The sequence below is a fragment of the Octodon degus genome, unplaced genomic scaffold (assembly GCF_000260255.1).
Source record: "Octodon degus isolate 3935 unplaced genomic scaffold, OctDeg1.0 scaffold00250, whole genome shotgun sequence".
Classification (NCBI taxonomy): domain Eukaryota; kingdom Metazoa; phylum Chordata; class Mammalia; order Rodentia; family Octodontidae; genus Octodon; species Octodon degus.
This window is the reverse complement of record NW_004524826.1, coordinates 1,575,684-1,600,996: the sequence shown is the minus strand read 5'-3', so window position 1 is coordinate 1,600,996 and position 25,313 is coordinate 1,575,684. Positions and strand designations below refer to the sequence as shown.

Genomic DNA, 25,313 nt, shown 5'->3' with positions numbered 1-25,313 from the left:
CTAGCTCCAGTTCCAGAAAAATGACTAAGCTTTGAGCCCACACATTGTATTTTTAAACAAGTTTTTACTGTACAAAGGTAAATATGCAAATACACTACAAACTTATTTTGTTTGGGGCCAACCATAGTACTGCACTCCTACAGTCCCAGCACTTAGGAGGAAGGTGGGAGGGCGAAAGTTCAAGGCCAGCCTGGGTTATAAAGCATAGACCTTATCTTGTACAGAACAAAACATCCCCAAATATCAAGAACACACAATTTTTTTTTATACCACTGTACTGGAATTGACAAAGATTTGAAATAATCTAAATGTTCCAATAGAACAGGTAAATTATGACATGCACACAATAAAAATTTACCATCAAAAAGAGTAAGGTATGAAAGATGTCAGCATTTTACTGCTGAGTCCAAAGCACAAATTACAGAATAAGCCATAGGAAACCAATGTGTATAAGCACAGAGGGCATCTGAGAAGACAGTGAATTGGTAATAAAATTTTATTTAACTATAGAACAACTACTTGCACTTTTATAATTTTTTTCATACAATACAATGATATACAACTCTAAGCTATCAGGCTAAAGTGTCTTAAACCCTTCCAGGGCTGGAGATATAGCTCATTGGTGGGACACCTGCCAAGCATGGAGGACATCCACAGTTCATTCTCCAGTATCCCAAACATACTTCTTTTTATGCTAAGTATGAGGTATAATTGAAAAGTACAGTGTTTACATTTCTAAAAAATGTAACCATAAATGTAGATTGCTATTAACCTCCCTAAAAATATTCCCACCTTGCTTGACACATTTATCCTGCTGCTTTGCCACTTTCTGAAGCAGTTCTGAAAATCATCTTTTGTATTTTTAGTTGCATTATCTTGATCGCTGTGATGTCCTAAATAGATTTAAAATACTGAGCTTTCAGTCACTTTGACTTTGAGCCAGAAGGAGCAGGGAGCCAGATCCAGCGAAGTAAGTGGATGAGGACATACTATAATGCTTTCACGAGCCTGCCTTCCTGGGGATGGCAATAGGCAGCAGTGGTCACTGTGTTTTTGGTCACATCGTATAATAATAAAGACACTCATGAAAGAGGACATACAGAACTGCCTCACACAGTGGCTAGGAGGATGCGATAGGTATACGCAAAGCCAGGGGGCGTATTTTGAGGGGAAATAATGATAATATATCTTTTACTGTAATATATATATTTTTTGGGGGGGCAGAACTGGGGATTATGCTTGCCAAGCAAGCACTTACTCTACTGAGCTATCTCCCCAGCCCCAATAAACTCATTTTTAAATATTCATCATATATTTCAATTATATCTCATATTTCTAAAAACAAAAACGAGTCATGGCTAAGTTTTAAGTTAGAAACTTCTAGACAAATCCAATCGAAAGAGATATTACATGTTGGATCTTATTTTAAAAGCTTAAGAAAAGAGAAAAGAATGTGACAAATTAGTTTAAAAGTTATTGGGGGCCTTGGAGTACAGTGTGTGCTTATTAGCATGTGAGAGATTCTGGGTCTGATCCCCGGTTCCGCAAAAAAAAAAAAAAAAAAAAGCATGAGAATGAGGAAAGGTTTCATGCAAAAAGATCCTATGTAAATAACAATCAAAAGGTGACACAGACACAGTAATAAAAGTAGTCTACAGGCCAGCCGGCCAAATAGCTCAGGGGATTAAGGCGCCTGCTCAGGCAGATGCAGCAGCCCGGTTGGATCCCAGGCATGCAGTGTGCGCCAGGCTCCACCCGGCCCGCCCCCGGGGTGCGACCCAGGTGGCAACTGAGATTGGGCGTGGTGGCACGTGCCTGTAATCCCAGATCCTGGGAGGCTGAACACAGATGACCACTACAAGTCCTATCTACATAGTGAGACCCTGTAGACCCTGTAGACCCTTTCCTAAAATACAAAAAAAAAAAAAAAAAAAAGTAGTCTAAGACTAAAAAGCAGCACTACAGGTGAGGGATTACTATATAATGTTGTAAATTTAACTCACTAGGAAGAGCTAACATGAGCCAGTAAAAATAGTCTCAAAATGCATTTAAAAAGATAAATGACAGAAGTGAGAGAATTAGACAAATACAATATTATGATGGAAATTTCAAGACATCTGTCCCACTGTAAGCCAAGCTGGCAAAAAAAAAAATTACGATTAACAAAAGCTCACAAAATCATATATTCTTTTCAAGAGCACACAAAACCCTTACAAATTTACCAGGTACAAGGCAACAAAGTCAATTTCTGTGAAGTTGAAAGAACTGGCCTCAGACCAATCACGTTTTCTGAACACAGGTTAGATATTAATGACAAAAAAGCTGAGTGTGTTCTACTTACAAAGTTAGAAAAGAACATTCAAACGTTAAAAAAAAAAGTTCAACAGTTCAAAGCAAACATCATTCTAACCTCACACAAATTCTTCCAGAGAAAAGAAAAGAACTTTGCTATCATTCTCTGAGACCAGTGTAACTTTCTGCCAGAAACTAACCATCAAAAAACACAGAAAATTATTTTAGCTGAAGAGGATATGTTTCAAGATGCCCAGGGAAGGGCAGAAACTGCAGCTACAACTGAACCCAGTGTTCATGAGGGTTTTTTCCTCACACATTACACACTCAAATATAGCTATGATAAAAGTTCAGTTCATAAATTACATATATGATACTGAGCTTAGCAATAATAACTAATAAAATAGGATAATTATAACCATCTAGTATAATAAAAGTATATAAATAGTTTTTTTTCTCAAAATATCTTATTGGCCTTTTGCCTTTTCACTGGAGGGAACATTTTTTCCTAGCTCCTCTTTGGAAATCAGTAATGTAAGCCTCACTAGTGTTTTAGGGCCACTATTAAGTAAAAGAATGGTAGCTCTGAGCAAGCATTCCGATGGCAGTTGTATGACTTGAAGGGTGTGTGTGTGTGTGTGTGTGTGTGTGTGTGTGTCTAGATCATAAGGACCTTTACTTCATCAAGTAGACTAACCAAAAATGAAATCATGATTTGAAGGCATTACTGGGAGGTAACAGAAATAGGAGGTACAGTTAGCTGAAGTGAAGGGATCATGGAGCAAGCAACATGGTCCCTGACTTCCTCTGCCATGCCATGTCTGAAATCACAACTCAAAATAAGCCTTTCTTCCTTTAAACTGATTTTTCAAGTGGTTGGTCAAGGCAAAACAAAATAAAGCAAATATATTCACAAAATACATTATGTGAAAACTTTTTTCCCAGTACTAGGATTGAACTCAGGGCTTTGTGCATACTAGGCAAGCACTCTACCACTGAGCCACATCCCAGCCTGTGACATTATGTGGATATGCTACAGGGAGGAAGATTCACCTGGCCAGGTAAGATGGATCAGGACAAGATGAGGTTTCTCACACTGCGCAAAATAGCGTTCCGGGCTGGGGATGTGGCTCAGTGACAGAGTGCTTGCTTAGTATGTACAAGGCCCTGAGTTCAATCCCCATACCACCCCCAACCCCCACCCCCAAATGGTGTGCTAGTTAAAGCTTTTGAATTGTTTATTTCTGAAAGTTTACATGTAATGTTTTCAGACCAAAGTTGACTGTTGGTAACTGAAACCACACAAAAGGAAACTGCAAGATGGGACAATTACTATATAAAAAAAGAAATTTGTTCAGGATATGGATGTAAAATTCCTTCATAAAATATTAGCAAACCAAACCCAACAATGCACAAAACAGATAATAGAATCATCACCTAGTTAAGCATCTCAGGAACATAAAGATTATAACATTGGTAACTGTTATCCACTATTATTAACAGGTTAAAGAAATACAAAAAGCCAAGTAGTGACAGAAAAAATGTGCTTCATTAAAATCAGTGAAAACAACTCTTAAGACATTAGTAACATCCCTAACCTGATATAAGGTATCTATAAAGTCCTAAAACAGCAACTTGAATAAACCAATGAATGAAAACTCTTTTCAAAATCAGGAGGAAGAAATGATACCTACACTCATTAACTGATACAATAAAAATGGAAAGAAAACTTATTTGATTGTTGTTTATTAATAAAAATTTAAATCTATAGATTAATAATATAAATTACAGAAAAGCAATGTGAACTAGATATATGGCCAATATACAAGTCAACTGAATTTTTAAACATCAGTAACAACAGCATAAATTTTAAAAAGACTTATATAATAATAAAAACTAAAATGTCTACAAATTTTTACAGATGTGTAAAACTTGTCTGTAATGTTATTTTATTGCAAAATATTTTTTAAAGGCTTAACTAGAGGACTTTGTACTGTCAGGATAATTAATCTTTACTCAAATTTATTTATAGCTTTGCTATAATTGCAATTATCATTCTAAGGACTTAGTTGTGGAATTTAAAACACTGATTTACAAACTAGACTCAAGGGCTGGAGGTATGGTGGCAGAGGCAGGTACCTGGGAGCTAAGACAGGAAGCCAGCTTGGACCCAGGTACACTGGGGTCACGCTGTGTCAGGTGTCCACATTAAGTCTGGTGTCAACATGGGGACCTCCTGGAAGGGTGCACCCAGAAACACCAGATGGCATATACTGATCAACAGTAGGACGGCATCTGGGGACAGAAGTTGCACTCTGGCTGGGAAACAGTGAGAACCCATCTCTGATTTAGGAGGGCAGAGTGAAGAATTACCAAGATGCTTGTGGAATGAAAAGAAGGGACCTGCCTTAGCAGATAGATTATAAAGCTGTAATAATTATAACAGTACTGACAGAGCAACAGGAAAATTGTCTCTTGCTATAAAACTGCCCAGAAACAGACCTATGTTCAGGGGACACTGTGATATAGCACAGGGGGAATGAAGATCCCTAGAGAAATTCAATGTTTAATCAATAAACGGGGCAAAGGGCACTGAAATAGGGAGTAGAGGGGTCCACATATACATCATAAACAAAAATCAATTCCACACAGATTAGTAACCTAACTGTCAAAAAAGGGTAAATTTTAAAATCCTACAGTAGGTAAGGATTCTGTAAATAAAAAAGTGATAAGCAGAAACAATAAAATTTAGCTACATTAAGAATAGTTAAAAGGTTAAAATAAAATCACAAATTGGTAAAATATTTTTATACTTATGACATGATAGTTAAGATTATCAAAAATATATTAAGAATCCCTATAGATCAATAAAAAGCAATTCAATTAAAACAAGAGAACACCTAGCAAAGGTAAAAACCATGAGAACACACAATCTGACTTTTAAATGAGGAACCAAGTACCGTGACTGTTCACCCAATCAATGAACAAAGCTGAGAAACGTGACAAAGGTGGTATCTAGGTATCAGATATGTGGACAAATGTGACAACATACGAGTGTTTGTACTCATTTATTTTTCTACCTCAAGACAACAATGAGATTATCTTGTAGAATTCAACGTCCCATTCCTAGGTACACAGGTAAGAAACACTGGACCAGGAGAAACCTTTCAGGAAAACAGCAAAATTTAAATGTCCACCAATAGGAAAACAGAGCAACTGTGGTATAGTCACACATCATTTGATGTAAAAATGTGCAACAGCTACCTAACAACAGTGAATCTAAGATCATGCTGTCTGGAAGAAAATGCCAACTCCCAGTCTCAAGACAGTGTAATGTTCTTTTATGAAGTTCAGGAGTGGGTAAAGCACAGTAAATACTGCCCTGGCACTTATGCTCACATTCAAGGCAAGACAAACCTAACACTTATGGAGTGGTTACCACCAGGAAGACAGACGGGGGAAAGCACAGGTACACTGATGTTCCGGTGATTTTCTAGGTCTTGGGGGAAGTGAGCAGTTATGATAATAAAGAAAAGGAGCAACACACGAGCCAGCAATGACAGTTTGAACTACAATATGGTTCTCCTCCACAGATGAGGTTAGAGGTCCTTAATATCTCATGCCATGCAAAGCTATGCCACTTGCTGTGCTGTGTATGCGTCTGTCTGTCTGTCTGTCTGTCTGTCTGTCTGTCTGTCTGTCTGTCTGTGTGTTCCACTGTACTGAAAGCTCACGAGGGCAAGGAGTGTCTTCACTCTCCAGCACCTACCAGCCTTACTGAGCAAATAAAGTGACAAATACAAAATTGATTCATCCAGGAATTTTAAAACACCCACCAATAGCTCAACATGTTAATTATTTTGAGAGAAACAATGAATAGAGAAAAAGTGGATCTGAAGGATGTACAAAATAAAAGCTAGATTCCTAACTTTATTATTTTTAATATTTTCTATCTAAATGACTACAAAAACGTGTAACTTTAAGGTTAAATTAGGAAGCACATTACATGAACTAGCCATAGTCTATTAACCTCATTAAAAAATGTGTTACACTTAGCAAAGAGGTAGGCTAAAATTCAAGCAGAAATCAAACCAGGTATGGTATCGCATGCTTGTAATGCCAACACTCTTAAGAGGCTGAAGCAGGAGGGTCACTGTGAGTTTGTGGCCAGGCTGAACTACACAGTGAGTTCAAGGCAGTCTGAATTACACAGCAAGACCTTATCCAAAAAATCAGGGAGGGATGGAGGGAGGGGTATGAATCCATGAAGCAGTATTTAAAAAACAAAACATAGCAATTACTTCGCCTGTTGTTTTTAACATAGCAAAATTCTTTTGTAGACCACTATTACAAATAGCTACATTGGCACAAAATAACTGCTACCCTTGTGTTATATTAAAATAGTTTTCTGGAAAACAAAATATTTTCAGAGTGGTATTATCAACGGTTAGGAAAGCACTGACTTAACCTGGAATGAGAAGATTTAAGAGGCACTTGGCCAAACAAGGTTAATACACAAAGAATACTGAACTAAAAATGGAAAATGAAGACATAGGCAGAACCAGAGCAGACAAACCCTTTACTATGCAGGTGAGACTCTCACCAGAAGTCAGCGTCACCTAAACTAGGCTCCTAAGGAACCGCAGGCAGTCCACAACGCAGTTGGCATTAGCTGGAGGAAGACAATTGCCCCGTAGGTGCTCCATAAAACAGGTTTCTGGTCAAGCACCTATGATAGGCTGAACAAAGCTAAATCAATTGAACCGTTTCCAACTTTCTGAGACTTTACTCTGCCAGTGCATGTGTACTGTGAATCTCAGAAGAGGTCTACGCAATGTGATATTCCCCAATTCTGTGACCACAGTGGAGTTACTAGAGCTATTAGAATACTCTGGATAACAGTTAAATTCCATCTTCCTAATTTTAGAATTCCTGTATCCAAAAATAGGCATTTATTTTTCAAAACTTAAACTTGATTTTTTTCAATTCAGAGAATGAAGAATTAAATTATTATAAACATAGGGGAGCTATTCTCATCATCACATTCTTCAGCAGGAGAGTTTCTACAAGAATCATTACTTTTCTGTGTCTCTACTTCATAATAGCTAAAAAACGCTGGCGCTAGAACCAAAGTTGCTACGGATGTGTGCCACAGACTCGTCCTCCAGATACAAGAAGCATGTATTAAAATTAAAGACTAAATCAAAATCGACATATTTATTCCTCACTGAAAATATACATTATAACTCTGAATAACACTGTTATTCAGTATTCAAGTTCAAAACCCACAAACTTTTTGAGACAGGGTCTCACTATGTAGCCCAGGCTGGTCTCAAACTCATACTGATCCTCCCGCCTCAGCTTCCCAAGTGTTGGGATTACAGGATTACACTACCACACCCAGCACAAATCTTAATTTTTAATTTATGCTATTTGCATACTTTTCTTCTGTGGAATCAAGTGGTTTTCAGGAAAAAAACAAGACATTATTTTGAACCTTGTAACTTAGAATTTGTAACTATTTAGGGTTCAGCTAAAGTTTACAAAATTATTACTTTACAAAGTATTTACAGGATACATGAATTTATGAGTAAGAGTTCAGCAAAGGCTTTTTATAGCAATACCTTTAAGTGCTTTAAAACATGTGCTTTATAAGAAAAAACATTTGAGGGTTGTCATTTAGTTTTACCACCAAAAAGATCTGTGTATATTCAAATACACCATTTCAACATCTACATTTACATCTACCTGAAATGAGTGAGGGAGATGGGCTGCTAGAGTGTTGCTACTGCCTTTTCTGCTTGTTGTGGAGGGTGGAGGAGGGAACGTTCTGGGGGAGGGGCTGCAGGATGTATTAGTAAACTAAGGTGAGAAAGAGCAGGCCTGCTACTGCTATCTTTAGCAGGTTCTGTTTACAAGGCTGGTCCTGGCTGCTGCCTGCAAATCTGACACTGGGAATGCTTCCCACATTGTGCGCCTGCTTGGGACACTGAATCCTGCTGTAGTGGCTTGTCCAGCTTGTATGGAAACAGTATGATTTATGGGGAACAGCCACTTTCCTTTGGGGCCTGGCACCCTGGCAGTAGCAGTTAGATGCACAGGCACAGAGCACCCACACGCACGGCCCCTAGGACACAGCCTGGACTTGGAGTCTTTAACCCTGCTGCCCTAGGCAGAAACACTGCATGAGTGTTAGTGCATGTCCTGAAGGAAGCAGAACACTTCATATACATGGCCGCTCCTGGCAGAATGAAAGCTGGAAGTTGTGCTAGACTCATCCACTCTGATGCCTTTTTATCTTGCCATAATAACCCACATTCCTAGGTGCCTTTCATCAAATATGTGAGAGGTCATGGGACCCTGGGAACAACAATTCAGGGGCCTCTCACTGATTTGAAGTAGGGAGAAAGGAATAAAAGCTACAGTTTTTAATAAAAAGCAATGTTTCCCATCTCTTATTTCTGTTTACACTTATATAATGCACTGGCTTTAAAGATGCTTACATTTTTATACAGGAAAACACACATATATAATAACATGCTTGAGGCAGAACAGTAGATGTAAGAGCGCACTGCTGGAATTCTGAAATTACAAGGGCCATGAAAGTTTCTAAATGAAGGGCTGGTGAGACAGCTCAGCAGACTAAGCGTCTGCTCAGGCAAGCACAGAGACCAGGGTTCCATCTCCCACGCCACCTGCAGCGCCAGACCTGTCCTGGGGCGCACTGAGCCAGCCACAGAGACCCAGCATGGTGGCACATGCCTGTAATTCCAGTGCTTGGGAGGCTGAAAACAGGAGGATCACTATGAGTTCGAGCTGCATGGTAAGACCCTGTACCAAATACATGAATGAATGAATGAATGAATGAATGAATGAATGCATACATACTTCTAAAAGAGTATCTTAGGGCCAGAGAGACAGTTCAGTGGTTTAACACCTGCTGCACAAGGTCCTGAGTTTGATCTCTGGTACCAAAAACAAAACAAAACAAAATTTAAAAAGTGTATCTTAAGATGAATGTTGATTAGCAGCAATGTGACGATAGCAATGGGAGGCCATTTCAGTAAGATAACACAGACTAGGGAAACACAAGGAGGCGAAGGCACACGGGATCTTCAAGACTCTAAAGTTTCTCTGAGTGTTTGGGGATGCTTCAAAGACATATGATGTTGGGTGAATGATTATTTCTGACCAGTCATACAATGGACAATCACATCAGGTAAAGAAGTTATAGTTTTCTACATCATGGGCAATGGAAGTCACTGAAAGCAGACCTGATAAAGGTCTGGAGGGGGAAGAAGACACTTTCACAGATCAAGTGAGAGGGGACAGAAAAGCAGAAAGAGCAGAGAATTTTATTATTCAAATAAAGAATAAGGCACCTATCATTTCGAGTCACAGCAGGTTATAGAAGAAACTGTCATGAAACACTATGAGGTAGACCTTACTGCATACTAGAAGGAGAGCTAATCTAGGCAGCGAAAACAGCCTGTGGTCATTTTTATTTTTCTAATCTTTTCTTAAAAATCTGTGTTCCCTGAGTATCTCCAATTGCTAAAGAACAAAACAGAACAAATTGAGTATGGTGTTAAGAAAACAGTCTTATAGTTAAAAATGTCCCCAAATAACTTTTATATACAGTCTATATAAAAACAATTGACGCAGGGAAGAATGAGTCTATTTCTATTTACTTGAAGGAGGAGTAACTCACATTTTCTGCATTACCATTGTTCATTAGTTTAAAATAATTACATTTCAATGTATTAACTTTAAAAAAATTCATGTAAAGTAACTTGGTACTTTTAGATGCCACCTGCACTGTAACAACTTTGTATAAAGAATGTAAGTCAAAAAATCAAAAAGCACTACAATGCATTCCTTTGTACTACAATTAAGTTGGCAAAGGATAAGTAGTAATAAGCTAATATGTATAAGGTTACTCCAAATATACATAACCTTAAAATAGCCTAGTAACAACTGCACACACAAAAATAAATCTGCAACATGGGAATGTTAAAAATGGGCTTTAACCAGGAACTTTACACACACATACACACACACACACACACACACACACACACACACGCACACACACAGTATTTTTGGCTTATTTTATTATTTCTGCATTCTCTGTGGGCAACTCCATCAGTTTTACATTGTAATCGCCCCTGCATGTTTTATACTCCAGATTATTTTATAAACTGATATAAAACACATAAACACCATTAAGAATCAAGTACAGGGTTGATTTTTATCAGTAAACCAGGTTTTGGGTACTGGTTTCTGACTGATAAGATTGAGTTTCACTTAAAAGTTCTCACTTAAAATACTCCCCTACTATCACACTTTAAATTGGAAATGTGTTTAAGTGTTACTTATTATCTTCATTTGTGACACTCTTAAATTGTCTTTAAAAACTCAGAATCTTTATTTTTTTATTTTTTTATTTTTATGTAGTTCAGACTGGCCTGAAACTCACAGCAATCCTCCTGCCTCAGCCACCCAAGTACTGGGATCACAGAAGTGTACCAACATAGCCAGCTTGAAAAATTAGAATCTTAAAATCTATGCACAAAATTATATGTCTATTTTTAGCTATTAATTTCAAGAAAAATGAGTACATCTGAATGAGAATTGCTAATTATGATGCCAATTTTGTTAAGAAAACATAAACTGCATTCTTTAATAAAATATTCCAAGTGAGTAAGTGACATTTAAAGGACATTTCAGATTATAGTTACTTTGCCATCCCACATACTTGAACTGAACACCAATTATATCTGCACACAGGAAGTTTCTTTTCTCATGCAGTGCATGCAACTAAATATAGTCTGTGACAAGCAACCTGCTTCACAATGCTGAGCACTTCGAGTTCGGTAAGTTCAAAGGAAGGATTAACTGTTAATAGGAAAGGTGGTTAGCTGTGGAGAAAGAGGACCTGGCAAATAAACCATAAAGAAAACAATAAAGGAACATACTGAATTACCTCATTATTCTATCACCTATTGTTGTTCCTCTGATATTAAATCTAGTGAAGGGAAATAATAACTAAAGTCACTCACAAAGACCTCAAAGAACCAACTATGTAAAGCATTAAGATCACTTTTATCATTAATCATCTCAATTCTAAAAACTTGTTTTCCTTTGTGACTTCAGCGCATTTCAGTTAGGAATATGTCATTCAATTAAATATGTATAAAAAACCAAGGAATAATTAGAAGGAAGACACTGTACTTTATCCCTTTTATCTTTTAAATAAATTAGAAATAATCCTGACACAGCATGGGGAACAGCACTGACTTAGGAACACCACTCACTCCAACTTATCTGCTCCACAGGCTTGACCTCCTTTTTGGGAAATAAATAATTAAGTCCTGTGCTGACTCATCTTGCCTACCACAAGGCACATAAAATCAAAGAGATTAATCCTAGGTCCCCGTTAGTAAATTTTTAGAAGTAGTTACTATTTCCTTAGAAATATGAGTTCATCTACCTACTTGGTGGAAGATACCCCTGTTCTTAAAGCCAAAATTCTCTATCAGTTTGTCAGCAAATGTTGAGTCATCATTAGATTCATGAGTCAGTGTGGTTCCCCAGACAGGGTTTCACCATGTTGCTAAACTGCCCAGGCTGGGTTCACACTTGTGATCTCTTAGCTTCCCTGAGGGCTGGGGTTACAGGTGTGTACCACCACACCTAGCGGTATCTTTAATCATTACAGAATAAAGACTGTTAAAACATCTTAGTTGAGGCTTTACATAAAAGCTATTCAACACTGAGAACTTCTCAGGAAGGTGCATTTTCTTGTCTTTATTTTTGGGGTAATTTCATTCTGCTTGGATTTAACAAGAGCTACTAGCAGGCCATCATCCCATTCATTCCATGATGGATTTGACATTGTGCAAATAATTCATATGAACATCACCTACATAAAAAACTTGACCATCCTTTCATTCCCCAAAGACACCCTTTCATAACCCAGCATATATAATCAGTAAAGGCCAAGCATAGTGGCCTTTACATACCTGTAATTCCAGCTCTTGGGAGACTGAGGCAGAGGGAACACTGAAAGTCTTAGGCCAGCCTGGGCTTCACTTTAAAGATTAAATTTGGGGCAAAAAATTATGAGACACTATATATGGATTAACTATATATTCACACCATATTGACAAGGTCAGCCTAAACTACACAGTAAGACCCTGTCTCTAAATTAATGAACAAATTAAAGTAAAAGGATATATACATGCTAATTTAACTTGTGCTTGGTTTTTTGGTTTTTGTTTTTTGGGTTTTTTTTTTTTTTGTCTTTTTGAGATAGTAACTTGTTTTTTGATATCATGATTAGACAGCATTTTTAAAAAAATTATTTTGTATTTAATGTTCAATGTTCTTTTCCTAGGCTAAGTTAAAGGAGATAAAACTACATGATTCATAGATCCCATTGTTTTTAAGTTTAAATTTCTGCCAGTAAAAGGATCTGATTATAGATACAGCTTGGTTTCTCTTTAGAACACTGTTTTACTAGAAAGCAGGGTTCAGCAAATTATGGCTCCTCGGCTATATCTTAGCTATTTTTGTAATGTCCCTGGACTAAGAAGAGTTACTACACTTTTAAATGACTGTATTTTTCAGTGATTATAAGTAGAAGAAGTTTGCTGACCTCTGCTACAGAGTCCCACTTATATTCGCAGAGACTTGCTATGGTTAATAATAAAGAGCACTCAAGGGTTTTCGTGTTTTTTTTTTTTTTAAGTCTATGTTAGTTGTTAGGGCCCTTATTTCTAAGACATTTGCTTCTCATGTTCGACCTCAGCCCAAAAGTGAAAACCTGGGCCATCTTTACTTAATCAAGCTATTAGAATGTAAACATTTTTTAAACATCATTATGACGTATGGAACTACTTTGACATTTTTGCTAAAGGTATGTAAAAATGACTTAATTATATACACTACTAAAATTTCATTTTAAAGATTAAATTTGGAAATTGGGGGCAAAAAATTATGAGACACTATGTATCGACTTAATTAACTACATATTCATGCCATACTGACAGTTGATGCCATTCCTCTACCCTTTGGGCTTCAATGGCAGCAAGGAGAAACCTTGAAGACATGTGCACTTTTATCCAGGCATCTCTTCCAAGAGCAGCAAGTATCTTCTACTCTAACAACCATGTATTACAGGTTTTAACACGAGAACTTCAGAACCTCTCCAGATATAGAAATTCTCTAAAATCACATGCCTAATTACAAACTGATAATTCTTTTCATGTTGTTAAAAGGTGAAATCTCAAGTTTCCCATCTCTGGGAGAAAAGTCACCTTATCCCTCCAAATTTTAAAGAAACTGCCAATTTATGGATGAAGAGCTCTTAGAAAAGTGCAGAAATATTAGAAGTATAAATCAAGATGCTTCTAAAGAAGTTGGAACTACAAAGAAGTCAGAGAAAAATTTTACCCCTTACAAATTTCTAATAAAAAGCTAGGAAAGAATAATGGAATTCTCAAAAGAAAACTGGTTTAACTAGGAAATGGTCACATTAATCACATTAGCATAACCTCAGTGTGTGTGTGTGTATGAACATGTGTGTGCCATTTAATTTCTTCTTTATTTTGAAAATTTCATACTCATTTGCTTCAGTCTGAATGGCTTGTATATTTGTTTTCTTCAATAAATTCCTCAGCTTCTGAAGGCTAAGGATTTTTTTTATGTATTTATGTATTTTTATGTATTATGTATTTTATGTATTTTTTTTTTAATGTATTTAGTAAACTACAGGGTTTCACTACGCAGCTCAGACTCAGTGATTCTTCTGTTTTCAGACTTCCCAGTGCTGAGATTACAGGTATGCACCACCACGCCCAGTCTCAGTTAATGTTTTAGTGTGCCCCTGGGGCAGGGCCGGCACAGCACGCCGGGGATGGAACCCCGGCCCCTGCGCCAAAGCAGGTGCTTTAGTCCGCTGAGTTATCTGGCTGGCCCTTAACGATCATATTATTCTGCTGTCAATAGTTAGTATATTTATTTCTATGTTCCATAAAATATATAGGACAAACTAAAACTAACTATCCAAATTGATGAGACACATTAAACAATATTTGTTTTAAAAGGTAAGGAAGGAAATACAGATAGTAGTTTCAAATCTGGATCCAACCAAAAGAGTATGATTTCAACAGTTTATGTATAAATGTCAGTAGAGTCACTTCCACACTGCTGTCCAAAAGTATCAATCTCCGAAAGCCTACTAGGCTAGTTGAGCACCTGGGTTGAAGCCATCAGGCACCAACTTTGTGGCATATCCAAACCCTACAAAATGGAAACCACCTAAGTATTATTAATATGCTAAGCAAGTTATAAAGCACTGTAGAGATTATATGTCTTAGATTCTCTAGGTCCACTCACCCTCAAACTCCTTTTCTCTCACTGATGTTGTATTATTGTGTTTAAAAAGAGAAGTTCTTCAGGTCTAGAATATACAAAACCCCTGCTTAGTACCATAATTTCAGTCATATGGCAAGCTTGACACGAAGCATAACTTGAACAGAAGCTGATAAATAATTATGGGTTGCTGCCAGTGTTTAATATCCCTTAAAATGTTAATTCTTAAACAAAGGTGAATAATGACATACTTTATTAGAAACTGGATATTTAAATTCTTTAAAATTGTGACTTTGGTATTGAGTTCTGCTATTTAAATACAAAAAGAAAAAGTGCCAAAACCATATGCTTGTTTATGTAAATAGAAGGTGAAAAATTTACTTTTTTGTTGGTACCAGGAACTCAACTTAGGACCTAGCACATGCCAGAAGTGCCATGTCACTGAGCTATATCCCTGGCCCCAAATTTGCTGACATAATTATAGAATCTAGTTTTGCACCCAGAGTTTTGAAAACCATCAGTTTTGTTTTCAAATTATGCTATGGTTGTTAACCTATGCATACATTAAGTAGTAATGATGTTCTAAAGGGAGTTCCTCTGGGGTAGGAAGAAATGGAACTAAATTTTAATTTATCTAAAATACATATTAAAAATGCTATGGACTTTGAGGTATGGTGGTACATGTTTGTAATCCTAGCACTTGGGAAGCTGAGGCAGGAGGACCACTGTGAGTTCAAAGCCATCCTGGACTGAATAGTCAGAGCCTGTCTCCAGAGACAAACAAACAATGCTGAGGACTAATGTGTGATAGGTAAGAAGCTGTCTGACCAATCTCCAAGCAAGACTACTTCCTTTATATTTAAAAACATGAATCTGGCAAAGTAAACACTTCTCATATATGACCAAAGGAAAGTGATTTTTCTTTTGTAGTTAAGAAAAAGTGGTTTCACTGACTTGAAAGCTATATTGTTCAGCATTTTTGCTTGTTCTCTGTTAGGCTTTAACCATACCTTAAGGTGACTATTTTCTAAGTAGCAACACTGAATAAACATAGTGGCTGCAGTGTTTTCAATGTGAGCCAGGTCTTATGATTGACTTTTAATTCTTACAATAATTTTAGATAATCATAAGCCCATTTTATCATGTATGTATGTATGCATGAATGCATGTGTTTATTTTTGAGATAGGGTCTTGCTATATAGTTCAAGCTGGTCCTGAATTCCCTATGGAGCCCAGGCTGGCCTTGAACTCACAGCAATCCTCCTGCCTCAGCCTCCCAATTGCTGGGAATACAGGCATGCACCACACCAGGCCATAATCCCATTTTATACATATAGAAACTGAGCCTTGTGAGTCATTAAGTATTAAAAATGAGTAAACATGTCTAGTTAGCAGCAAAAACCAGGATTCAAACCCAAGCCATTATGGTCTTGACTATTAGACAACACTGCCACTTTTCAGAAGGTAAATTAATCTTCCCATTACAGTTTTCAGGTGACAGAAATGTCTGTTACAATCTTCTACTTGAAATGTCAACTGAATATTTTATAAATAACAGTATATTCAAAAAGAATACATAAATATTTGAAATGGTCCAAATAGGACCTCATCCCTATGTGAACCACGCTTTTTAAAGATAAAACTAGATTGTCACTGGTTATTGAAATAATTTTCTATGACCATGAAATATAAAACTGTGTTCCTTGCCATCACATAAGATGATTAATAGTAAAGTAATATGAACATATTAGCACAATTCTTGTCACAATAAAATTTATTTGGTATAATTTCTCATTTTCTAAGTTGAGTCACTAAGTTGTTTAGAAATAAAAAACATAATGTCCTTAAAATGAGAACTACTGTCACACTAATCCACGGTCAACAGGAAAACAGAAAAAACTAAAATTGAAACCAAAATACACTGATAAAGGCTGGACTCTGTACGGCAATCTGACAACTAAATATAACTTGGACTTAATAAATAACTCACTGGTTATTCTCGTCATTCCTTTCTCTTGATCTGTAAGTTGAATATCAAGCCTCAGTGCCAGAGACAGAGCAAAAAAGACTTTTTAATCCTCTCTTAATGTAGTTTTTTCAAAGATTGTGATATGTAAATTTACAGTTTAAAAATTTCTGTGAGTTTGTATGACTGTGACACCCCTAGAGCAAGCAACTGTCAAAAATCAAGAAATGTCTTCCATGATTTCAAACACACGCCTGTGAAATTTATTCTTTATAGCTGGTGAAGTAAAGACGTACGTACCTGTCACCAGGCCCTGCTCGGTACCTGGCCCCTGGGAGCAGGACGGGGTCATCATCACTGTCGTCTGTGTCCTGCAGAGCAGAGTCCCTGGCTGATGATTCCTCAGCAGCTGAAGGCCCAACAGCTTCTGTCTGGGACTGGGACACAGGACTGGTGCTGCCCTGATTGGTGGCACTCTCACTGCTAGCCAGATGGGACATTTCTGCTTCTTTGATTTTTTCAGACAGAGTGGGCACTTCTGGAATGCCACAAGGACTATCAAGAGCGAGAGTGTCCCTTTCTCTTGAGTTGGGACCCGATGGCTCGGCTGTGAGGTTATCTAATTGTGCTGTTAGAAGATAAAGTAGTACATAAGAGATGATGGTCAAGACAGCAGTCACCTAAAGAGAACAAGACAACCTACCTGTGTCTGTACGATTCTGAACTTGGTTTTGCGCAGTTGCACTTTCATGGCATTTCGTCAGATCTTCTGATGATTCTCCAGGAGCTCCTGTAAATAAACCAAATTATCACCCATTTCACTTTTTGGATACATAAATACCAACTTAATGCTTCAAGTTCCATTTATATAAATGGTTTTTAACTCTTTCTGGGTCACAGACACCTCTGACACTCAAGATAAAACGCCTCTCAGTGCAATGCAGACATAATGCACAAAGTATAAGGCACACAGAACTTACGGCCACTCTTACAGACCACTGGGCTCACTGCTTCCTCCCAACTTTTTGTGAACTTGTGTGTGTGTGCATTTCTACCTATTATACCTCACAGCTGATCACTTGCTTTGGTTTTTTTTTCCTAACATCCCCCAAATCGAAACTTCAAAAACTCAGCATGTCTCTATCCTTCTGTCATGCATTTGGTACAATCTGAGCTATTGTGAACCAGTAGGGAAAGCCTGCCCAATTCTGTTCTGGCCACTGACAATACTCGATTCTGGAGTTTAACTAAGAGATCCACAGAAGATCAGTCTTTCCTCTTCCTAATTAGACATGTGCTTATCAGACAGTTACCATATACATATTTAATTCCAAACAGTTATCCTCATTTAATAGTAAGCAGTATACATTTATTCTTTCATTTATCAACCATTTACTAAACACATACTGTGTCCCAGTCTCGACTAGTCACTAAAATTTATATGACAAACTGTCATGTAAAAAATTCTAGCTCTTATACTAGAGTTCAGAAAAACTGCTTAAGTGACACCTAATATTTGACACAGAATCATCTGTTTAGACTTCACTCCTTTTTTGTTTCCCTCCATAAACCAGCTATGCATACTCTCTGAAGAATCAAGACAGATGTGTGGACTTTACTCTGATACAAAGCAAGATGATTCAAATGCACATTGCCAACACACAAGTACCACGACCATTGTCGTGTAAATGGAACGGATTGTGTGGGCACTGCTCACCTCACTGCCTAACATCCTACCGCTTTGTATCTGCTGGTTACCAATGTAATAGCTGGACTAGTGATAAAAGTAAATTTATTAAAAAGAAAGAACAACAGAAAAAGAGGTGGACATCCAACATGGGAGTTTTACAAGAAAAACAGCAAAATGACACCTTACTTATTTTGCTGTCATCTTCTGGTGTTTGTACTGAGCTCTGGGGGACCAAGGAGTCCTCCTGATCCTCAGATTTGCCATGGCTTCCATTTCCTCTAGAACTCGAGGCAGTACTGCTCCTACGAAAACAAGGAAAGGGGTTCCACTGAGAAGTTAATAAGTGAACTTTTAGGATAATTTGTGTATTTTACAACTGGAGAAGTGAAACAATACAAAGAAAATATGCTATTTTAATAATATCACAAACATATCAGGTTGACTATTCCAATACTTTTAGTCTAAAGTTTTAAAGATAAAAAGATCACTTCTTCACTGCCTTGATGCCTTTATCAAGCATCCCTTTCTACACACATCTACTAAAATGATACGCATATGTGTGTGCACATGTGCGCTGGGGATTGAACACAGGCCCTGAGCATACTATGCAAGCCCCTTATTTTTGAGCTACAGGCTGCACCTGGCTTCTGTTGCACTGAAGAGGAATCCTATTCACTGACTTCTTATCTGCAGATGGGTCACAACACCCAAACGCTAAGTTTGGTATTAGACTGTTATTATCTGCCAAATGGTGCTCTGTTTAGGCTATTTTTAAATTAATACTTGAAGGAAACCTGGCCATTTCTTTGGTCTTTTGAACAGCCCCTGTGGATCATTTCCTGCTTTTATTTGTTGGCCAAATGTGGTATTAGTCTTATGGAAAGATGTTTTCCGTTTTAGTTTTACTCCCCTCTCTCCCCCCACCCCCCGTCATGACGACCACAGTCCCATCAGTTTTGCCACACCAGAATCCTAGGCCAATCAAACAAATTTTTAAAAATACATATTGAAAGATGGATCTTGCTATGGTATCCCAGGCCGGTTTTGAACTTGAGACAGTCCTGCTTCAGTCTCCTAAGTGCTGGGATTATAAACGTGTACCACCACACCACCAAGTTTCATAAATACATCATTTCCAGTGAGTGCTCTGTGAGAAAACATGGCAAATGTGTAGGTGGGAAATGGGAAAATGTATAAAAATCTAACATTAAATTAATAAAAATATAATAATACCTTAAACTTAAGGTAAATGTCAGTGACAAGATAAACTTTGAAACATTAATTATAGACAAATAGCAGTGACTCAGTAAACAATGCAAATTATCATGAACTTTCTAAATGAGATTTTACAAAAAAAATCTTTCAGGCAAATTGTTGAGGTAACATGTTTTTAAAGCATGTATGTGATATGTATGATACATGTATCATAAGAAGTATTTTTAAATAGGAATGTACACCTACATGGGTACATATTCAGAGAAAAATGTTGGGTGCACTATACATCCATGTTAAGTGTTATCCCATTAAGATGACCTTAGATGAAGTTTTTAGGAAAAGAAAAATAAAGCTACTTTGGTAAAGATAAGCTAATGAGATACAAATCTCTTTATTTCCAATGGAAAAGCTGTAACATAAATGCTTAGTGTATAACAGTCACGACAGCTAAAATATTATTATACTGATGTAGGAATAGAGCCATTAGTGGAAAAAATACACTATCCAAATAAATCATGTAGCATAATAATATGGCATTTAAAATCACTGAGGAATGTTAGAAGATTGCTTAATAAGCTGGACATAGTGGTGCACACTTTCAAGCTCAGCACTTGGGAGGCGAGGCAGGAGGATCATTGTGAGTTTGAGGCCAACCTGGGCTACAAAGCAAGTTAAAGGCTAGCCTGGACTGCACAATGAGAACCTGCACACACACGCACGCACGCACGCACGCACGCACGCACGCACGCACGCATGCACACAGACTGCTTAATAAGCGACAACTTAGAGAAGGGAGCCATGTGGAAAAACTAATGCTATAACTCTACCTCATACTTTACAAATTCCAAAAGTATTAAATATAATTTTTGACATGAGGCTATAAAAATATGAAAGGAAAGTAAGAAATTTTCTCTTGAATTCTGTAAAGGACAAAGTTATTTTGAGCTCACAGGCAGAAACCAGAAAGCAAAACCACCATAAGGAAAATAAAAAAATCAACAAATGTAATATAAATATTATCCTCATTGAATTCTATAATACACAGATCACACAAATCAGTAAAAAAAAGATAAACAGTACAGAAGAAAACTGGAAGTATTTGAAAGGCAGTTTACAAAAGATGATCATTATAGCTAACAATTATTTAAGGCATATCAGGTGCTAGGCAAAGTGCCAAGTGCCATAACTTTTCACAATAAATCTCTGAATGAGATTCTGCTAAACATTTCCACTTCCAGATAACAAATCTGAGAATTATCCAGGCTTTTTGGTGTATGCCTGCAACCTCAGCTAGTCAGGAGGCTAGGACAAGAGGACCATGAGTTCAAGGCCAGCCTGGTATGCCCCCATCTCAAAAACAAGTGGGATCTGGAGACGTTCCACCACTTGGCAAGTTGAGTCCACACTCAGAGCATGCTCTATTCCCTCTGTCATCGAAGAGACTTAAATATGAGCAAGACAACATACCTGAACAGATTAAAAAAAAATACTGCATACCTTTTTGAATGCTTTATTTTTGACAGTAGAGGTTGAATATATTCATAATCAGAAAAATGGTAATTACCTTTTGACAAAATAATAAATGGATGTATTACACACTATAACTCATGGTAATAGATTTTTTTTTAACTTTTTTTTTATGTAGTCAGTACAAGGTCTACAGGGTCTCACTACACAGATCAGACTCGCAGTGCTCCTCCTCTTTTCAGCCTCTGAAGTGCTGTACTGGTGTATGCCACCATGCCCAGTCTCAATCACTGTCTCAGCTTGCCCTGGAGGTGGGGCAGGCACAGCAGGCTGAGGATCAAACCCAGGTCCTTGCATCTGCCTAAACAGGTACTTTAATCCACTGAGCTATCTGGCCAGCCCTCCAGGGGATTCTTTACTAAGAAGTTGGAGCCCATGAGATAGCTCAGTAGAATAAGTGTTTGCCTGGCAAACGCAAGGGCCTGAGTTCAATCCCCGGCTCTGCAAAAAAGAAACAAAAACAAAAACAAAAACCCCACAAACAAACAAAAAAACCCCCACAAACAAAAGAACTAATAAGTTAGTCTATTTTAATATAGACACATGAAACAGAAAAGACATGTGATAACCCTCTGTCAAACTGCGTAGCTAGAAACAGGGCATGGTGTATCATAACTTTAAAGTGTTATCATCAAGCCTAGGGTTCATGAACAAATATATGTATGTCTCTAAAAGTTGAAACACTTAACTACCTCTCTATCCCACGCTGTCCCAGCCATACTACTCTCGTCTTGCTTCCTTCCAGAGTTTCAGCGTCTCTCACCTCTACCTATGCCACTTTGCACACAGGAACTAAAAAACATAGTTCATCCTTTTACATTTCTCCATGCTTTCCTCAATGACTTTATCTGCTCTACTCCCTCCTCATTCCACATCAACTACCATGACCTTACAGATCCTAGAACACATGTCTACTTCTGCTTCAGAGACTTTGTAAAACTTTCTCTCTGCAGGTGCTTTCTCTGCATACTCGAATATTGCCACTCTTCTGCTTTGACCGAATGTCACCTGCTTGCTGATGACTGTCCCTTTCTCGGATTTCTTGCTCATCCTCACACTGAATTGTGTGTTCCACATACTCTGTCCATCCTAACACGCCACACAGTCCACTTGGTTATTCTGTGAATCGTCTATCTCCTCCACCTAGGGTTTAAGCTCCATCGGAGCAGAGATTATTTTATTTTTTCATTGATGGATTTGCAGTATCTAGAACAGGCCACGCAACATGACTTGTAAGTCCGAGTAACATTATGGCCATTCTTTCAAGATTTGGTACACAGTCCATTGATCTATTGTTAGCCTCTAATTATTTTGTTATGAAATTTTGTTTTAATAGAAGCATACTTTTTATATTTATTAATATCTATATGTATTATATTAAAATAAAAAGGTAACCAGTATCTGAAATTCCACTTGAGATTTTTATTATAAAATACACACAAAAACAAATGGAAACCAGAGAATTATAGATTACATGTAATTAATTATATTAATATTAAAAATTATACATAATAGATTTATATTAACAATATATAATATCAGAATATATTATTGCGTATTAACCATAAGTAATTAATATATCAGATATAAAACAACTTATATAATTATATAGCAACATATATATCTACTTATAATTATATATTAAATAATACTATATTGTCACATATGCCTGTAATCCCAGCACTCTGGGAGGCTGAGACAGGAGGATGATAAGTTTGAGCCCAGCTGGCATAATTTAGCAAGACCCTGTCTCAAAATGAAAATAAAAAAGGGCTAGGGATGTAACAGTATGAAAACTCTAGATTCAATCCCCAGTATCACAAATGAGACAAACTACATGGTAAATATATTAGTTAATAATAAGTTAATAATGTACTACTCTTAAATTTAAATAAAGTTTTGACAATGTCTCAATCCAAAGACCATTCATTATACAGTAACTGTAAGAAATTTAACAGTAGTTGGTATTTTTAAAAGAACACTGAAGACTCAACTCAGTTAACAAGCAATAAACATAACCAAATATAGAGAACATACAAAACCATTGTATAAATGAAAAAGTTCAACTTTGTTTTTAGTAAATAAAAAACAAATGACTATACTGAACACTGGCCTGGAGACAGTAAAAATTATTTGTATACTGCTGACATAAATGTAATGAGAAGGGATTTCTAAGAACAATTTGACAATATCATTTGATCTAGATAGAACTCATTTCTAGAAATTATCACCATATTCTTGTTGGGTTAGAAAATGGTAAATTCATCACCTAACTAAAGGTAAATGGTTAACTAGAGTATATTTACTCGATAGACCAAAAAAAAAAAAAAATTTCAGACTAAGTAGTAACAGGAATATTTACAATAAAGTTAAATCCAACCAATGCAGACAGGGAACAGAATATTATGTATGATTATAATTTAGTTCTCACACTCAGAAAAAATTCTCTTCTCTGTCTCAGTCTGGTCAGTCGGTTGGTCGGTCTGTCTGTCTCTCTCTCTCTCTCTCTCTCTCTCTCTCTCTCTCTCTCTCTCTCTCTCTCTCTCACACACACACACACACACACCCCTACAGAAACAAGATTGCAAATTTTGGCACTAATGATCCATACTTGACTATCTTTGTATTTTGTACCAGAAGAAATACCTGATGACACACAATACATCCGCAAAGATTTTAGAAATGTAACTGCTCAGATTCCAGATCACACCTATCCTGTCCCTGTTCCAGCAAGGTCTCCAAGTGATTCTAAAGTAATTAAATTTGAACACCAACGCATTATACAAAACAAAGCAATGATGAAGTGCTAAAAATGTTTACATAACACAATCCTACAAAATGGCTGAGAACATTTTTAAGAAAATATTAACTTACCATTCATCTGTAAAGTTCAGTTTTATTGTGCTTGTAGTGGTTCCTTCTGTGCTGTAGTGCAAACTTAAAACTGGTTCACCTGTCCCTGGTTTAGGGCTCAGCTTTTCATTACTGTTATCTGAAAATTGTGTTTAAAACATTTGAAAAAGTCTCTGAAACCAATAAAAACATGACATTTCCTAAAATTCATAAAACACAAGTAAGTTTGTCCTTGTCATAGTTCTTTTTCACATCTCCTATGGTTCTCATTTAAAGTTGGAAGAAGCAATGCATCAAATTCTAGCTTTGTCTACAGGATGCCCTTAGAGTGAGAAGAAAATCATACACACTGAGAACCATATTTAGTCATTAGGAAAGCAAAGAATATAAACGTGCCATGCCATACATTGTAAGATGCTACCCTTAGTTAGTGAAATGCACATATTACTTATCAGTTTCCAGAGCACCAAGAATACCCTGCACTCACTCCAGAAACACCCAGATGTAAGACCCAAGAGCTCTGCAAGAAGCAGTACAACAAAACCTTTGCTACAACTAAATGCCTCTGAGGCTTTTCATTCTCTCAAACTTACAGATTTATCCTCTAGGGAAGGACTGTGGGTAGTAATCTGGAGGAGAATTTATTGTGCATTGATATTTTCTAAACTTTTGTAATATGTGTATTTTGATATATTTTGGCTTCTGTTCTTATCTAATACTGCAAGGAATGTGCTTAACTATGGAAGGCAATTTCACATAACAGTTTATAGGGATGTGTGTGTGCCTATCTGTATATACAAATATTTTTACATATTTTTCATTTTATTATGAGTAAGGGCCTGAGGAAACATTAAAATATATAGGGACTACATAAGAATACACAGATAAACATGTGTTATTTCTGCTAGCTGCTTGCAAAAAGAAAAACACTTCCTGAAACAATTTTCTTGACTTTCATTCCAGGACTTACGCAACAATACTAAAAATAAACTCCTTCTCTTGACAATCATAATGAAAAAAATTACAACTTAATAAAGTTGAAATTACTTGGGCTTTTTCCTCCCCTCTGGCAGTTCCAGAGACAGAAGCCAGGACCTCACACATGCTAGGCAAGTGCTCTACCACTGAGCTACATACCCCAGACCTACTTAAATTTTCTGACTCTGAGTTGCACTTTATACTGCAAGGAAAAACTTGTATTTCTTCCTCCTGAAGATGTTGGAGCCCATATTAAAAGACAATCTCACAGAGCATCTGCTCTAGGATTTTATCCTATGAGAGAATAATTAACAGCATTTTAAATAGACATCTGGAGTAGAAAGGAGAGTGTATTTACCAAGAGATAAGGGGTTAAGTAGATAAAACTCATATGCATCAATTTTTTTTTTTTTT

At 36.9% G+C, this 25,313-nt stretch overlaps 1 protein-coding gene across 9 annotated transcripts in view; it reads right to left on the bottom strand.

Moving 5' to 3' along the window:
* Positions 1-25,313, bottom strand: part of Dcaf6 (DDB1 and CUL4 associated factor 6) — a 169,501-nt gene that overhangs the window by 14,612 nt on the left and 129,576 nt on the right. For 4 of the 9 annotated variants that reach the window (XM_023706302.1, XM_004646043.2, XM_023706306.1 and 1 more), the window contains 5 exons: positions 23,943-24,060; positions 18,513-18,628; positions 17,340-17,426; positions 16,937-17,264; positions 11,279-11,320 (listed from right to left, as the gene is read on the bottom strand). In XM_023706302.1, coding sequence (XP_023562070.1) covers positions 11,279-11,320; positions 16,937-17,264; positions 17,340-17,426; positions 18,513-18,628; positions 23,943-24,060 — 691 coding nt within the window. The remainder of the gene's footprint in view (positions 1-11,278; positions 11,321-16,936; positions 17,265-17,339; positions 17,427-18,512; positions 18,629-23,942; positions 24,061-25,313) is intronic. The other 5 variants (XM_023706304.1, XM_023706305.1, XM_004646045.2 and 2 more) reach the window with 2 other exon arrangements.